The sequence below is a fragment of the Cheilinus undulatus genome, linkage group 10 (assembly GCF_018320785.1).
Source record: "Cheilinus undulatus linkage group 10, ASM1832078v1, whole genome shotgun sequence".
Classification (NCBI taxonomy): Eukaryota; Metazoa; Chordata; class Actinopteri; order Labriformes; family Labridae; genus Cheilinus; species Cheilinus undulatus.
In genome coordinates, this window is record NC_054874.1 from 50,233,690 (window position 1) to 50,252,197 (window position 18,508).

Consider the following 18,508-nt stretch of genomic DNA (forward strand, 5'->3'; position numbering starts at 1 on the left):
ATGGACCAAACATGGCTGTGGTGACCATTGGAAGATTTTTTATTTCAAAGCAAAGTTGCCTGCTTATATTATGACTCAAAATTAGCCATTACCAATTGACAATCTTGGCCAATGTCTACTGGTCACATTCATGCTCCCCAGAGGAAAAAGAAACCCATTTTAAGACTGCTATGAGTTTTATCTTAGCACTACTATCAGGATGATTTTAAAGTATTGCATTTTTACCTCTATTCACTTGTTTCAAAACATCTGACAGATATGGAGAAACGTGTGTATTCAGGTTCCCCGGAGGATAAAATAAAGTCAAAGTGGTGGTGTACAGATGCAGTTTGATACTCAGGTAAAGGCTGGCATGTCTACCTCAGCTCAAAGCCAAAAATCAGCCTCCTATAAAAGTCTACAGATCACATTCATGCTCCCCAGAGGAACACCCCCCATTGCTTTCAGCATCGTAGGGTTTGGTGTTAAAGACTGGAGCTGTTTTTTCATCCCCAGCTGGTTCTCTGCTGGTTCATCGGATAGATTCTTGTCCTTAAATAGCAAGAAAACAGAGCTTAAATGATGATTTTTATCTCTTTAATTTTCCACAGCCTATTATGATTTTATTTTTTCAAATATTTTGCATGACATAAATAAATGGTGTATATAATGCTTCAAAAAACAAAATAGAAGGAAACAAACAAACAAAAACAGCTAACTTCACACCGGTATCGCTTGAACAAAAACCTTAAGCCTGAAAAAAAAGGGAACAATTACAAGATTCTTCAATTTTTGACTAATTCCTCTTATTTTTTCACTACTCTTTCCAACTTTACAATAAAATCTGCCGAGCAGAACTTTAAACATGACAATGATTGTTTAACACGAGAAAACTAGGTCATGTAACGCATGAATTTCCATTTGCAAGAGTTCTTCCACTACTCAGAAAGGAAAATTAAATATTGTTGGTGTTTTTTATGAAACTTTTCTGAACGTTTTCCATTGCACACGTTTTCATTTTATGATAAACTACTGACAAGAGCATTAATAATAAAAAAATGGTACTCAGCTAACACCGAAACACTGACTGAAGCTTTGAGAATTCCCCGGTCCTGGTTTGATTCATGCTCCTTAAATGATTCGATCCCCTCATGGACCCAGATTCATTTGTGTCGTGACATAGTAGAGAAGAAAAGAAAATCATATAAAGTTTTGTGTTTTAACTCGGCACCGTCGGTGATGCTCAAGCGTCCAGGTTCCTGCAGTGTGACGGTGAACGCCGGCGGCGTCGTTTCTCTGTACATGCGAAGGTTTTCAGTCCATCAATGCGACGCAACATGAAGATCTGCAGACAGCACGACAGCCACGGATCCACACTTACAGCAGTTTCCTCTGTCACTGTTTGTTGTATTTACAGCTCTGTACACTGAAAAAGGACCTCACAGCCAAAAAATGAACAGAGTCGAAAAAGTTCTCGCTCCAGAGGGCGGGAAACAGCGGCGTATCTGCAAACGTCTGACGCTGAAGACGAGCTGTTCCTGATAAAAACCAGCCGGCTTGATTTGATGCAAGCCGGCGGAAAAAGGTATTTCCCAGATGCTCCAGAGTCGAAAGAGGAAAAATGAAAACAAAACCAAACAAAAATATCCAAAAGAATTAAGGATAGATAGCATTACACAGTATACTTAAGTAGGATTTACAAGAAGTTCTCCCCCCGAAGGTGTTTTTTCTTTTTCTGTTCCAACACAGCAACATAGCCTAAAGCAACGCACAAAAATCCAACTCAAATACGTGAGTAGCTAAATAGTTTCCCATTAAATTATCACAACGATGTGGTGTAGTTTACATTCCTTCCACGGCCGCAGGAGCCGCGTGTTTTCTTCAATTGATTTGAATTGATTCTATTTTACATTTGATTGGTTTCTAGAGGGGGAGGCGGTGGCAGTGGGCGAGGTGGGCGGGGTCTAAAGCCTTTATCGGTGGATGCAGTTATAAAAAGGAAGAAGAGGAGTCGGTGCTGCGGCACAGCGAGTAATAGGCACAGGGGGCGGCAGTGTGGGGGCGGGAAAGGTGGTGGCGAGCAGCGACGGGAGATGAGTGGGAGCCTGGGGGAGGTGGTCGGGGGTTTTAAGGTGGAGAGCCGAGCCCTCACAGGTAGATCTCCCTCTTGGAGGTCTGGCCGGTTGGAGTGGTGGCTGAGTGATACTCCACCGCCTGGCTCAGCGGGATCTCCTCCAGCCCACAGTCTTTACCGGTCGAGTCTCCGCCCCCAGGGTAGGCACTGCTGTAGGGCGTCATAAACCGCATGTTGGCCACTTTGGAGCTGCTTCCGCCGCCGCCGCCCGTCCCGCGCTCCTCCGTCATCATGGGCTTCGGGCTGCCGTTGGCCATCAGCTGCTCCTGCCCGTCCATCTCCTGGTAAGGCACAAAGGTGGACAGCTTGGGGGCGTTCTTGGACACCTTGCGGTTGGGGGAAGGCTGGCCGGGCATCCAGCAGGAATCGGAGTGGCCGAATTCGGTGCACTCGCGGGTGCAGTTACCGGTCATTGCCACGTCTGGAAGAGGCCTGAGGTCTGCGGAGAGAAAAAGACAGAGAGGAGGAATAACCATGAGGGAAAATGAACCAGAGGTAAAAATGTTCTACAGTAATACATTCATCAAGATGGAGAGAAGCTCAAACATGATATGAATAAAGAAACACGAATAACGCTGTGGATATCAAATCACAGACTCCTCTAACATCCTGCAAAACAACAGAAACCGTTTGGAGCGATGCTTGTGTCAGCCTGACAGAACTAGGTCCAACAATCCCCCGTCTTTTAGCTCAGGTATTTAATTTTTAGTCTTTGAAACAAACGTGCGATCTTCTGACAATAATTCAGACTACAAACAACACACACAAACACTTTTGATACCAGAATCACGGCGCTGTTTTCATGTTCGACATCTATTTACAGATATCTGGGTAAGCTTCAGTTCAGGATCCACAAATCATCAATAAATAGTAAATGCACGCATGAATCTGATGAAATTTCAGCAACTGGACAAGAAAACAACAATCAGGGTTAAAATCACGACAATACTGCAGCATTAACGTCCCTGTAGTGGCGATAAAGGGGGAGTGTTCTTGGGCCGGGCCAGATGGGGGCCCATGGAGGTCAGTGAAACCATGGTCCACTGTGAAGTTAAGCTGTGATAACCATATTTATATGAAACCTGAATAATATCTGCTAGGGCTGGGGGATGAATCAAAAGTTAGATAAAATTGCATTATGGCCTGCTGCAATGTTCAAACTGCAGAAGTTGCAATATTTCTTTAACCTAAAACATGAGTCAAAATACTGGTGTCAAACTTTTTTTTTTTTTTTTTTTGCAGCAGAGATGTTATGTATTACGTATCATGCAATCATTCAAGACCCATTTTATAGACGAGTTTACAAAAGATCCTACTTTCTTCTTTTTTGTTCATTTTCGGATTAAATAAGAGGATGACATTAAAAAAAAAAAAACATTCCCTTCATTACAATATTTCATATCTGATTTGCAATACAAGTCAAAATCATCACAATTAGATATATTTTTTTCCAAAATTGTCCAGCCCTAGTTTATCTAATAATGTGTTTGAATGTTTTATTGCTTCTGTTTGTTGGGAAAAACATAAGGAACCTACGGAATAATCGCATTTGCAATATTGGGGAAAAAAATCACAATTAGATTTTTTTTCTAAATGGTTCAGCCCTGATAATTGCTCTTAACAAAGCAACAAAGAAAAGGCAAAAATGTGTTAAAAGTGGCTCAACAGGGCAAAACGTGGTGATATAGGGTTAAAGGGACAGATATAAGCAAAAAAATATGCAAAAATGGGTTAAAATTGTCCAAAAAAGGTAAAAATGATAAGAAACAGAAGGACGGGATATCTGGTTCAAGTGTTAAAGGGCGGCAAAATAGATTAAAAGTGGCGAAATAAAAAAACAACAGTGTCAAAAATGGTTTACAAAACGCAACAGAGTAAAGGCTGAATGGAAAGTTTGCTCAAAATGTTGCAAGGTGGATAAAGGTGACAAAAATGGGTAAAAATGTAGCAAAAATGGGTTGAGATTAGCAAAAAAAAAAAAGGCAAAAATGAGTGGCTAATGAGGTGAAAAGGGTTTAAGAATCACAAAAATGGTTTAAAGAGGCAAAAATTGGGAAAATGGCGAAAATTTGGGGAAAAATTGGCAATTTTTGCCACAATATTGAATCACTTTTCACCATTTTTTTCCTTTTTGTTGCCCATTTGTGACTTCCATAAATCAATTGTGTCCCATTTCTGCTTATTTAAACACATTTCTGCCACTCTGTAATCACTTTTAATCACTTTTTTCTGACAGTTTTTGCCATTTTTAAACAGTTTTTGAGATCTTTCACCTATTTTTCAGACTTTTTTTAACCACCTTTCACACCTTTTGCCTTTTCTAATCAATTTTTATCCTTCTTTAATCCATTTTGACTGATTTCACTTTTTGCCAGTTTTCACCCATTTTGCTACTTTCAAAGCCCCGCCCACTTTTAAGGACTGGCGTTTAGATTTTAAAATGAGGCTATAATTTACTACAGCATCAATGAATAAAATCCTCTTCACTGCTCTGATAACAGTTTATTATTCAGGTTGAAATCAAATATGGTACCCTCCCTTATGGACAGCCTAAAAAAAAGAGGGAATGGACAACAGTATGGAGGTCAAAGGCCACTGCTTTATCCATCACTTTCACCCTACACACAAAACTATCTCTCATCCCTATAACATCCAGTTTAAACATTAAAAATGAGATTTCCACCAGTCACACCAGCACATCAACCCCACCAGGCCTCTTTCTGGACCCGCTGCTGTCACCTGACCGCCAGAATAAAGATCATGATGCTAAAGAATTATGGCGAATGTGACCCAGTGCTGACTGGATTTGTAAACAGTCACATAACAACAGAGGAATTGTGACAGAGAGGGAACAGGTTTAATGTAAAGTTGAAGAAGAACTAATATTTAAATTTAGTGCAGAGAACGGATCCATGAATATCACATTTAGCACTGGCTTCTTTCTGTTCTCTGAGTTATTCTAATGAGTCTTTTGTTGGCCCTTACTGGCCCTTAGTGTTTGTCCTTTCATTGATTCTATTCAGTCCATTTCACGTCTCTATTAAATTGATATTCATGATGTTAATCCTCATTTTCTGTCTCTTGCATGGATGCTCTATCCTGCTCACTGATTCTGTTTAATGCCTGGCTGCAGTCCAATTCATTTGAAGATATTAAAGTCAGGGTGAGAGATGATTGTTTATTGAAGAGTGTTTGACTAAAGACGGCTAAAGGTTTCTGTTTCTTTTTTCTCTGTGCAGAGAAAATGTTTCTTTGGATTTCTGAAAACCAACAAACGTGAGAGCGCAGAGTCACAGTTCAACCTGCAGGAGGCAGAGATGCTGATTAAAACCGTCACTATCCCTTTATCAACGTACACGTGCACAGAGCTCCGTTTGAGGAATTAATTAATGCTCTGCGTTTATTTTTAAAGTCAAAAATAGTTCACAAAGTGCCAAGAACGCTGCTTAATTTATTACTGAAAGATGCAAACCACATATCAAGCAGAGGGTGCTGGGCGTGAAACAGGATCATCTGACTTTAAGGAGGAAAGAAACACGCTTAGATTCGTTAAAACCTTAATTATGAGGCACAAACAGCCAATTAAGGCAAAAATAACAGCTGTATTTTAATAACCTCAACAAGCTGACATGCTGAAGGCTGACACACACAAGAGACACAACACAACTTCTTCCATTTTTATTCTATGAAACATTTTTACAGTCATCTGTGGCCAAAAGGAGCATTAACATGATGACAGAGAGAGAGAGAGAATGTCAACTCCACATTCAACATCACAACTCTGAGACAAACCACAAAACTGGCCTTAAAAGTACCACCCTAACCCTAAAACTACACAAAATCCTAAAAAGTAATTCAGCACTTTATTTCTGTTAAACCTAAGGAAAGGGACCCTGATAAACCCAGAAAACAGACCCTGATAAACCCAGAGAATGGACCCTGATAAACCAGAGAATGGACCCTGATAAACCCAGAGAATGGACCCTGATAAACCAGAGAATGATCCTGATAAACCCAGAGAGTGGACCCTGATAAACCCAGAGAATGGACCCTGATAAACCCAGAGAATGGACCCTGATAAACCCAGAGAATGGACCCTGATAAACCAGAGAATGGACCCTGATAAACCCAGAGAATGGACCCTGATAAACCCAGAGAATGGACCCTGATAAACCAGAGAATGATCCTGATAAACCCAGAGAGTGGACCCTGATAAACCCAGAGAATGGACCCTGATAAACCCAGAGAATGGACCCTGATAAACCCAGAGAATGGACCCTGATAAACCAGAGAATGGACCCTGATAAACCCAGAGAATGGACCCTGATAAACCCAGAGAATGGACCCTGATAAACCAGAGAATGGATCCTGATAAACCCAGAGAATAGACCCTGATAAACCCAGAGAATGGACCCTGATAAACCCAGAGAATGGACCCTGATAAACCCAGAGAATGGACCCTGATAAACCCAGAGAATGGACCCTGATAAACCCAGAAAACAGACCCTGATAAACCCAGAGAATGGACCCTGATAAACCCAGAAAACAGACCCTGATAAACCCAGAGAATGGACCCTGATAAACCCAGAAAATGGACCCTGATAAACCAGAGAATGATCCTGATAAACCCAGAGAATGGACCCTGATAAACCAGAGAATGATCCTGATAAACCCAGAGAATGGACCCTGATAAACCAGAGAATGATCCTGATAAACCCAGAGAATGGACCCTGATAAACCCAGAAAACAGACCCTGATAAACCCAGAGAATGATCCTGATAAACCCAGACAATGGACCCTGATAAACCCAGAAAATAGACCCTGATAAACCCAGAGAATGGACCTTGATAAACCCAGAGAATGGACCCTGATAAACCCAGAGAATGGACCCTGATAAACCCAGAGAATGGACCCTGATAAACCCAGAGAATGGACCCTGATAAACCCAGATAATGGCCCCTGATAAACCCAGAGAATGATCCTGATAAACCCAGAAGATGGCCCTTGATAAACCCCCATTTTTTTTTCTGCCTCAGTTAAACGATTTCTGCCTGTTTAAACATTTTTTCCAGTTTTCATCCCTGTTTCACCACCTTTGTGGCCCATTTCCGCTACTTTTTAAGCCAATATTGCCCCTGATAAGTCCTTTTATTACATTTTATGCACAATTTGTCCATTTTAACCATTTTTTGCCACTTTCACCTTTTCTTTGCAACTTTTTGCTAATTTCTTCTTCTTTTAAAGTCCCATTTTCTTCTTTTTTCTGCAAATATTTGCTATTTAAAATGAGTTTAGCCATTGTGTTGCTTTGATAAGAGTGTTTTTTTATTTAGGTAAAAATATTAGTAAAGCATAGCACAGCTTAACTTTACAATAGACACTGATTTTGCCGACCTCCATGGGGGCTCAAAGCTCCCCTCTTGTGTTTAACCACCTTCAGGCGGGGGTCCCCGTTCTCTGGCACCTTTATTTTGGGGGTTGCAGACTAAAATGTTGAAGAAGCCCTGTTCTAGAGGAATCTAAAGTAAATGTCATCATTAAACTTGAATCTAGTCTGCAGCTACAAGGTCTGCGCTGGGTTCATTCTTGAAGCACAGTGCAGCTCCAAGCTGCTGGATCACTAGATCACATTTAAACAGCATTTCACCTTCCCTGTCTGAGGTCGATTGGCTTTTCATTTACTCTCTGTTTGCAATATTGATTTAGTGATAAGATAAACAAATAGCATTCTGTACTTGTTTTTTTAAATTCTTAAACTGGCCAAATTCTGTTCTTATTATTCATTAAGATCCTCGTTAGCCTTGGTACATGGCCACATCTACTCCTCCTGAGGTCAACAACATTGTTTAGGAGATTACATGCAAATATTCCATACATAATTAAAGAGAACAGCTTCATCCCTACCCACTCACAACCCCAAGCAACGCTCTGCACATTCTCATTTCTGACTTTCCTTCTGGGTCAACCTGCTGTGCTCAGACTAATGCATGCTAGTAATAGAGCTATTGGATTTAGACTTTGGGCTTCTGGTGTGCGGCGTTGGCTGATGTTGGCAGAGATGTTGCGATAGTGCTGGCTCATACCATCAATGTCTCTGCTGTGTTAGGGAAATATCAGATAGTATATTCTGAACTGCATACTTATTTACTCCATATATGCTGGTTTGACACTTCACTGTGTAACGGTTGTTTGGTGTTTTAGGTGGAGAGGCTGGCGGTGTTAGCAGAAGCTCCAGGATGGCAGCTTAGCTTAGACAAGAGGACAGTGCAGGGACTTCCAAACAGCACTTTAGTAGAACATTCAATGCCAGGCCTCCATGAGGCTTTACTCACTAGTGATACAGGACTTCATTTTTGGTTTGGCACTTTCTGGTTCACACAACATATAAGGCTTCACCCTGTAGCATAATTAGGTACAACTATGAAATTCTGACTGCTACAACCGCATCAACCGTGGTCCTGTACTGCTCTGGCCTCCTGATGCTCCTCCAGGCCTGCACCAGGCCCTGACTCCATCTCTCCAGGTATCGTCCCAGCTGACCCCTCCAGCTGTCGCCATCAGCTACTGGACCATCCTAGCGGGCCCTGGGAAACCAGTTCACAGTGAGCTGGATCAGGCCTGGGAAAGAATGCCAGGTACTCTCCTGAGCACACCAGCATAAGACACATGGTCTTACTAAAGATACCCAAACTAGTTACCTACAGAGAAGTCGCACAAAGGCGTCAAGTTGGGGCCATGGCCATCAGTCCAAATCCAGGCCTCACAAGAGTATAGTAAGACCAGGATGACCAAGGACCAAAAGACTCTGACTTTCATCTGCACGCTCGGATACCAGAAGAACCACACTGCCTGGCTCAGTGATCCCATCGCCTCATGCACAAGGCCAACACTGTCTAGAGCAGTGGTTCTCAAATGGTGTAGCAAGGCACACTAGTGAGCCTTAAGGCTTAAGGCTAGTCTAGGTGTGCCGTGGGAATTTGTACCATACGTTATTACTACAGCTTTATGGGAAGTACTGTAACCAGGCCTGCCCACAGATCTGGACCCCTGAAAAAACCCAGAGAATGGGTCCTCCCTAGTTGGGATTTATTGACGATATTTTTTTTTTAAATTTTTTTATTTAAACTTTATTTAACCAGATAAATCCCATTGAGATCAGAATCTCATTTACAAGGGCGACCTGGCCAAGAGGTCAGCAGCACACGTCAAATATCAATACAATATATCAGAGTGTGTGTGTGGGATCAGTAGCATTGGTGCTAGCATCCTGGCTAACAGTTACCTCATTAAGAGCTAAAAAGCATGGCAAGCTATAATTGGGTTGAAATTGGTGATGAAATAATTAATTCATGCTAATTTTAACCAAGTTAACCAATTTTTCTACCCATTTTCACCACTTCTTTTGACAACTTAAACAAATTTTGTGTTTTTACCACCTCTTATTAGAACTTATTGGAACTTTTGGCCACATTTAACCCATTTTTGCTGCCTTTTGTCACTTTTTGTCCACTTTCGCTGTTGTTTGGCTATTTTATGCACATAATTTCAATCACATTTGGCCCCTTTTTACCGCCTTTTAGCATCTTTAATCCTTGTTTTGCCACTTTTCTGCCACTTGCGATCTGTTTTGCCACCTTGACCCTTTCAACCCATTTTTGCCCACTTTTGCCTTTGCTTGACCACTTTTTTGCCCAAGTTTGCCTTGTTATAATCACTTTAAACCCATTTTTCCACCTTTTTTACAACATTTAACTCTATTAGACCACCTTTAACACACTTTTGCCACTATTTTGATACTTTCAACATTTTTTTGCCAACTTTAAACTGTTGTTTCACCATTTTTTTAACCAATTTTAGCCCATTTTTTACTTTGTTTTGCCAGTTTTTGCCAAATTTTGCCATGTTTTTGAAATCACTTTTAAGCCATTTTCCACCTTTTGCCCACTATTTCGATCTCCATGATCCCGCAGGGACGCCGCAGGTCAGAGAAGCCTAGCCGGACCCAGATTGCTCTGTTGGTTAGAGCTCAAACCATCCAACTAGTTAGGTTACACCAATCACATGCCATCCAGTGGATTTGTGTCAGGATGTTGGAGAGGAGACAGGCAACTCAAGAACAAATGAAAGAGGGAAAAAATCAAACACAGGATCAGCTGTTGTCAGAGAAAGCTCTTCATAGAGAAAAAGTATATTGCTAATAAAACAGACTGTGTGCAGAGGATCATGGCACCATGAACAGTTGTGATTCCTGCCCTCTCTCTCTCTTTTCTCACATAGATTAAACCCTAATCCTGATCCTCAGAGACAGGCAGGTGGACAGACAGAATGTGACAGACAGACAGACGCAGGGCTGAGCTCGCATTTAAAAAATCACAGCCTAGAATGGAAAAAGGTCAGAGATGGAAGCAGAAATATCAATGCGTATGCAGAAAGTAACCTTTCTTCTGTGCGTGACATTAGATCATTCTTTGATACTAGAAGCTCGGGGGCGTGCAGAGGAGGGGGGCAGGAGCGGGGGTTGCTGGTTCTCCAGGGGAATGGCGCTTATTTCCCAAAATGCCCTCTGCTTCATGCATAATTTAAATTCATTGCCTCCTTTTTTTTTTTTGCAAAAGGAGCTACGGTCGGCTTTTCTGTCTGTTTGCGGGTTGATGTGTACAGTCTAATCCCGCGGAGTGCTGAGTAGCGGCCGTCTCTTTTTTTCCTCCCGCCCCACATTCTCACGCCCGCCGCAGCCGTGGATTTGAGATTTTAAGCACTTCCCATGCAAAAGCAAGGTGCTTGCAGAAATGTTAAGTCATGTGCGAGTGGCTGCTGAGTTCAGAGCGGCTGTTTAATAAGTGCTTTCTCCTCTGAACGTGGTGTCAGCAGGAGTCTTACAGAGCAGAGAGTCCTCGGCGTTGCACGCCTCAACAAACTCTAAACTTGACTCGCTCTGCAACAACAACAGAGGAAGGACTCGGCAGCCAAGTGCAGCTGGACGGCAGCCTGCAGGGAAACTTTGTTTAACAACAGCTCAGACCCTCTGACCCGTCTGACTTTGGGTCTATAAATGTTGCTGGAACCTGCGAAATTGGCCACCAGCAGCTGGTCTCAGTTAAACACTCTGTTGCTGGTAGCAACCACAGCCGGCGGAGTTCTACAGCAGTTAACAGGCAGAGTTCAATCCAGCATTTTGTTAGGTCTGTGACACCGGCAAATATTGACAGCTATTGGTTTTCTACTCTCTGCTGGAGGAATATTGTTTAAAGTAATTGTGCTGTTTTAAATCCTGCAGCCCTGTAAGGGAGCTACAGGCTGTAATCACTGCAGTAATCACTCAGGGCCACTGTGCACCGTGTCCACTAAAAGTGCTCCTTCCTGTCATTGTTCAACTGGAGATGGTTATTTGGAAAGTCTGACAACATAGAGGAAAGCATCCCTACGGAGACAGAGGCTTTTGTTAAAGAGGAAGATGATTTTTTGTTACCAGAAAGCGCCGTGACATCAGCCCTCAAAGACGCCACAGAAAACAACAATCTAGGAAACAATCATCATCTATCTAGGTCTGATAGACAATATACGCCTCCGGGGCTGGATGCCAATTTCTCAGTAATTTCGCTGAAGCTAGCCATTAACATGAAACAACTCCAACCATAAAAAAGACTGTTTTTATGGCAGTAAATGTTGTCATTTCTTTCTGCATATCAGTTTATAGAGACAGATAAATCATCTTAAAACACCGCCGATACGAGCGAGTATGTCATCAGTGAGGATTGCATGCCTCCTGCTTTTTTACTTTCTGGCTGTTTTTCCTGATTGGAAACTTTCAATGCAGCTCAGATTACAGAATACTAATGCAAACACACTTGATTCTGTCACTTTACTTTGAATCTGTAACCCTTAATGGGGCAAGGAACCATATATGGTCAACTTCCTTTGTGACCTCCTCTAACTTTCTGTGATTCAGCGGAACCAGAACGATTTTTCTCAGCCAATTAAAGTGAAGATGATGTCATCCTTTAAAGTCTAAAGCCGTTTTTACACAGAGTGAAGGCATAAAGGTGAAAAGGAACAGCCGTCTCTGTTCCACAATGAGCAATTCACACAAAGGTGTAACAGAGCCGTGCACGCCCGAGCTTACACACACACCCTGGCATCCTGTAATCAGATGGCAGCCGCTGCCCGAGCTGCTGCTGTCAGTGAAACTTGAAACTCTGGATTTCTCGGTTCAAAACTTTGTATTTTCTAAATAAAATATGGGGAAAATAACATGACCATTCATTTTGATCGATTAGATCCAATAGACTTTTTTCCTTCATGTTTCTGAGTTGGAGGTCCGACTTTAAGCGGTGTCACAGCGCACTATTTACGTCAGAGGTCAGAAACTTCAGAGTACCGAGCTCACTTGAACACATCATGGAAGTTCTCAGCTGCTGTGAGCAGAGATGTGTCTGCTCTCTCTTCTCCTGTACAGAGTGTGATCAGCTCTCTGACCAACAGTTTTATTAAACTCAGACCATAAATCAGTTTTTTATTTTTTTCTCCTGTGAAGCCATGCTGTTGTGATGGATGTGTCTGTGGTTTAGCATGGTCTTGCTGAAATAGTGGCAGCCTTCCCTGACAGAGACGTTGTCTGGATGGGAGCAGATGTTGCTCTAAAGCCTCTCTCTACTTTTCAGAGATCTGACAATCACTGACTTCTGTTTTATTTGCTGTATTTCAGAGACGTAGAGAGTAAATTAGCAGAAGTGTCTGACGGGAACATTTTCTGGATTTTCTTTCACTTTCCTCTCTCAGAGAGCTTGTTAGCTTGTTGTATAAAGTGGTGCCTTTCTAGTTTCCCCATCCATGATTGTGATGTTGTCCTTTATGTTGTGTTAATATGAGGCAGAGCTATTCAGCTCCCGGCCTTCACAGACTCAACAATACAAACACCACAGGTCTGTTTCTGCATTCAGTCAGAGCACTAACACACTTTTGTTAGGGGGACTGAAATGATGCTGCATGCTGTAAGGTACAACTGTTGCTTTCATTATTATTAATGCTTTTTCAATGCAGTCTGTTGCATTAAAGAAAGCATTCAAACAGCTCTTTCATGCTGGTAAAATCTTAAAGCTGTGTCTCTTTCATGATCTATTCTTTAGAATATTTCAAAATAAAGTTGTTTCATTATTTTGCACAAGTCAGACATCAACTTCTGGTGAAATCTTCATCTTCAGCTGCTCTCCTCGGCCTTGGTATGAGGTGTGTAGCTTGTCCTCAACACCAGCATGCATGATAAGGTCAAAAATTCTGTCTTTAAGGTTTTTATTCCTCCAACAATCAGAGAAAAGTCCCTGACTCCGAGTGCAGTTGGCAGTGGGTTTCTCCGTCCAGAGCAGCTGAGCAGCAACAACCAGTCGGCTTTTCATGAAGTTTCCTGTTGGTATTCATCGTCTTCATACAAGTCTGGCAAATCGCTCTGCCCCCAAACTGCCCCAAGGCCACACAGTCCCCAGGGAGGGAGAAAGCTGCAGGCTCACTCTGTGACATCTGGTTTGTGCTAATTGCATTAGAAAATTATTTTGGGATAAAACACCCAAAGCATAACATCACCTGGCATGATTAGGAGCTTAAGACAAGAGCTGCTCTCCTTCCTGCCTTTTTTTAAAGACATTTCATGCATCAAAAGGAAGTTTTAGGAGCTTATTTTCATGCTAATTTAATCAGACGTTCTCCCTTGTGCCATCATTGAGTCCTTCCTTGTAAAAATCCTCCAGAGGAGCTGGCTCATCTCAGCAGAGCTTTATTTTAAGGGCTTAAGGAAGTCAGTCTGTGTTGCTTTGATATTTTGGTACGGTGAGCCCACTTCCTGCTCTTCCTCCCGAGTTCACTCCCAGCTGTTCCTCCTGGAAGACTCTCAGCTGGCTCTGTTTATGTTTGTCACTTATACGAGCTCGCCGACACTTGTCAGAGTGGAGCGTCTTTCTCAGGGGAGCCATCTTTGAACAGGTGATGTTTACGAGTATAAGAGGAGATAAACAGAGAGCTCACCTTCTGTTCACTCACTCCTGTAGTGGCACGATGTGATCAAACTGTTGCTTCACTGCAACCCGTCTTTTCCACGCCTCATCTCGGATGAAAGCGCCCAACTCATGTCCTACATTTCTCACAGACGCACACGGAGTCGCTACAGACATGTGGAGATTTAGGAGCAAATTAAACTTATCTGTTTTGGTATTTTCTGACTCTATTTACAGTGAAAGTCAGGCCTGAACACAGAACAGGCGGGGCCCCTAAAACCCCTGAGAGGGGGCCCTCAGCAGCTGTGATTCAGTCAATATCAGTGCATGTGTGCTGGGTCAGTAGCATTGGTGCTAGCATCATGGCAAACAGGAACTTCACTTTGGAGCTCAAAAATTACATAAGGTGTTATTGGGTCAAAGGTTATTGGTTTATGTTACTTCTCAACCCCTTATCGCAGATGTTTCACATATTTATGCCACTTTTTGCACCATTGCACCGCTTCATGCAGCCATTTCTGCCACCTTTCCTCCAATTTTAACCACTCTTACCCCTTTTCACTGCTTTATCTGACCATTTTTACAACATATTTGTCAATTTTGACCCATTTTTTGATACTTTTTGCCTATTTAAACATATTCGTGCCACTTTTAAACCCCTTTGCAGTATCTTGTCTGGCCGTTTTTGCTACATCTTTTCAACTACAAACCAATTTTTGCAACCTTTCCTCCAATTTTAGCCACTCTTACCCATTTTCACTACTTTATTTGATGATTTTTGCAACATATTCACCCATTCCTTGCAACTTTTTAGCCTCTTTTACATCTCAGCCAACTGTTTCTATAACATTTTTGCTGCTTTTGACCCATTTTTTATTCTTCTCTCCCCTTCTCGCCACTATAAACTCTTTTTTTCCACCTTTCCCCCAATTTAAGCTCCTCTAACCTTTTATCTGACCATTTTTACAACATATTTGTCACTTTTGACCCATTTTTGATACTTTTTGCCTATTTTAATGTATTCTTGCTACTTCTAAACCCCTTTACACTACATTTGCTCCATTTTTGCTATACCTGTGCAACTGCATCCCACTTTTCCTCCAGTTTTCCACACTCTTTTACCCTTTTCATTCCTTAATCAGATCATTACTGCAACATATTTGCCATTTTTAACCCTTTCTTGAACCTTTTAGACAATTTTAACCAATGTTTTGCCATTTTTTAACCCCTTGGTAACCACATTGTCTGGCCAACATTTTTCCCACCCTGTTGTCAATATATCCCATTTTAGCCACTATTTTCCCCTTTCACTCATTTATCTGACAGTTATTTGACACCTTTAACCCATTGTTAAAACTATTTAATTATTTTTCCTAATAGTTGTCTTAGTCTAATTTTTTTCCCCTCATTTAGTTCAATGTGCCCGTCCACATTCTTAATATTACCAAAATGAAAGCCCCTAGCCTCTGTTGTTCCCTGATTTACCCACTGATGTCCAGTTATTTTTGAAATTCAGTAAAATAATAACCCATTAAATCTGGTCCTTCCTGAGTTTCTTTACTGAAATCATGCAACAGTCTGTAAAACAAGTTCTTCTAACAGTAGTCAGATTACTGAGTTTAATTTCTTGATTTTCCTCTGAGGTAGGGCTGGGGGTGCAGGATCATAAACTGGTTTAGAGTGAAACTGGTCGATGCATAATCCTGCCTTTAATCTAAGATGCACTCTAAAAGCATGCCTGTGTGATAACGGGTTTACAAACATGGATAAATGCTCATTATTCCATCAGGTAACAGCAGAAACCTAGCCAGGCAGGAGTGAAGAGACAGGAGGAGAGTAAGGAGGAGTCAGGTTCAGAGGAATGCTCTAGGGTCGCTTACAGTCACCTGGTCACCCTAAAGTTTTAAAGGGGACATATCTGACTCTTTAAGACGAGTTTATATCGGTCTCAGAGGTCCCAAAAACATGCCAATGAAGTTTATTGCTGTAAAAACAGTCTAGTACTGGATGTTTGCATGTCTAAAAAGCCCTCTGTTTCAGCCCTGCTCAGAACAACACGTCTCTGTGTCTGTGGCTTCAAATGCTACTGAGCTGTCTGACTCCGCCCCTGACTCCGCCCCTGAGGAAATGGATGTGGCTCTCCTGATCCTCCTCTCAGCTGGCTGCTGATTTTGCTGGTACTTGAGGGGATTGTGGACAGGCCAGGAACACAAACTTTCGTTAGAAAAGCCTGAAAAGGTGATTTTTGCGTAATGTGTCCCCTTTAAGTCTTGAACCCAGAGTGACCCTGAAGTCTCTGATCCAGGATCTGAGGCTTTGTTCTGGCTCATAATTGGAAGCAAGTACAAAAAGCATACATGGGGGAATGTGATGATGTCTGTTAAATCCAGTAAAAAGCCAAACTGCTGCTTTTGTCCTCTACTGTGGAAACACCAGCGTTTACCAAAGATGCTGTACTTCCTGAACGCAGCATCGATGCCCCTCACACTTGCTGAGTGGGAAATACAGCTAAAGTTTTCTGCTGATGAGAAAGAATGCCTAAGAATTCACTGTATATTTATTTCATAGCCATCCAGACAGAAAAGCATCAAACAAATCTCCTCATTTATGAGTTTTTTGGTTTCACCCTGCAGCTGATGCACCGTCTGCACATTTTATCTGCATTAAAGTGTTAATAGGACAACAAATCTGAGCACACAATCTGAGTGATGTAAAAAATGAAGACTTAGATATCTCTCACAACATAATGAAGTCCTTTTCTAGCTACATTTCAGACCAGTTTTCCCAGTATTAACTCTTTCCTGCAGCTGCCTGACTGAATCCTTATTTTAATCTTCTTTGAAACGAAGGCCTGGATCTTTCAGAATTATGTTTACATTCACCACCATGTTCATTGTTGTGTATGTTTTGTATTTAAGATGCATTGCAATACAAGGAAAAGCGTGTAAATCCTTAATATGATCCCATTTTTCAGCTGTAAATGTAAAAACATGCTGCAAACGCACAGAGATCAGGGGCCAATCAGAGTGTGACCCTGTGTCCAGGCCTTTGGCATGCTGATGTGTAACACTAATCACAGGATTTAGCGCTGGGCTGACGGGGGTCGTGTTCATCCTAATTAAGGACAAGAACTAATTGGCTCTGGTTTGAGAAGGAGCTAATTGGCGAGCTTGAAGGGAGGAAGCGTTTGGGCGGTTAGGGTGGGTTGTGGCTAAGATGTAAGATCAATAACAGTTTGGGATAACAAGGTTTTCCTCTGGTGGTTGGACATGAGCGGGCTGCCGCCGCCTCCTCTCGCCTGCAGCCCGGATCATCATCATCAAAGAGGATATGAAGGCTGATCAGACGCTGCTGACGAAGCAGGTTGTTCTGCTGCTGATTCTCATTAGCCGCTGAGACTCAGACGTCACCGTCGTCTGACTGCTCTGTCACCCAAACCATCAAAACCTCTCTCCTTTACCGAGGGTTGCCAACCTTTCAGGACAAAATAAAAGACACAATATTTGTCTGGAGCTCAGTGCCGCGGCGGTAAGGCTACGGTGCTTGAATTCAGAGTTGAGGACAGAAATGTGTCGGCTATTTAAACCGTGGCTTTCTTAAAGATGTGTCATTTTGTAAGTTTTATACAAGTTTAGTTGAAGTCTTTTCCCCTAAACACATTTAATATGTTTTTTTTCCATCCTTGACCATCAATGTCTCGTTCAGAGGCAAACGTGTCATCAAGTTGCCATGGCAACATCTGAGTCAGTGTCAATCCATTACTAACAAACTGAGACATTTTACCATTGAAGGAAAAAAAAATATGAGCTCATTTTGAATTTGATGGCAGCAACAGATCTCACAAAAATCAGGACAGGGCCATGTGGATAGGTGAGGCGACCACTAGATGGAGTTTTGAGAGAGGAATGTTGTTCCATTCTTGTCTGATGTAGCTGCTCAACAGTCCTCAAGTGTTTTCTATTGGTAAAGGTCTGGACTGCAGGCAGACCAGTTCAGGACCCGGACTCTTGACCTGTGAAGCCATGCTGTTGTGATGGATGTGGTATGTGATTTAGCATGGTCTTGCTGAAGTAGTGGCAACCTTCCCTGACAGAGACGTTGTCTGGATCTGAACATATGTTGCTCTAAAAGCTCTCTCTACCACGATAAGGTGGCGCTCAGGGAGGGGTTAACCACATTTCACTATTTCTAATGCCCATTTTTGCAAGTTTAAAACACTTTGTCACTTTTGAATCCCTTTTCACCAAATTTTCTACATATTATTTGCCACTTTTAACCTATTTCTGCCACTTCTTTGCCACTCTAACCCCGTTTTGCAATTTTTTGCTAATTTTGCAAATCATTTTTAACACTTCTAACCCGTTTCTGCTACTTTTACACTCATTTCACCACCTTTTTTGACCTTTTTGCC

The 18,508-nt window shown here is 42.0% G+C and overlaps 1 protein-coding gene across 5 annotated transcripts in view; it reads right to left on the reverse strand.

Moving 5' to 3' along the window:
• Positions 1-627: 627 nt before the first annotated feature.
• Positions 628-18,508, reverse strand: part of LOC121516554 (protocadherin-1-like) — a 424,991-nt gene continuing 407,110 nt past the window's right edge. For all 5 annotated transcript variants that reach the window (XM_041797897.1, XM_041797896.1, XM_041797899.1 and 2 more), the window contains exon 5: positions 628-2,552. In XM_041797897.1, the coding sequence (XP_041653831.1) occupies positions 2,128-2,552 (425 nt within the window). In that variant the 3' untranslated portion in view covers positions 628-2,127. The remainder of the gene's footprint in view (positions 2,553-18,508) is intronic.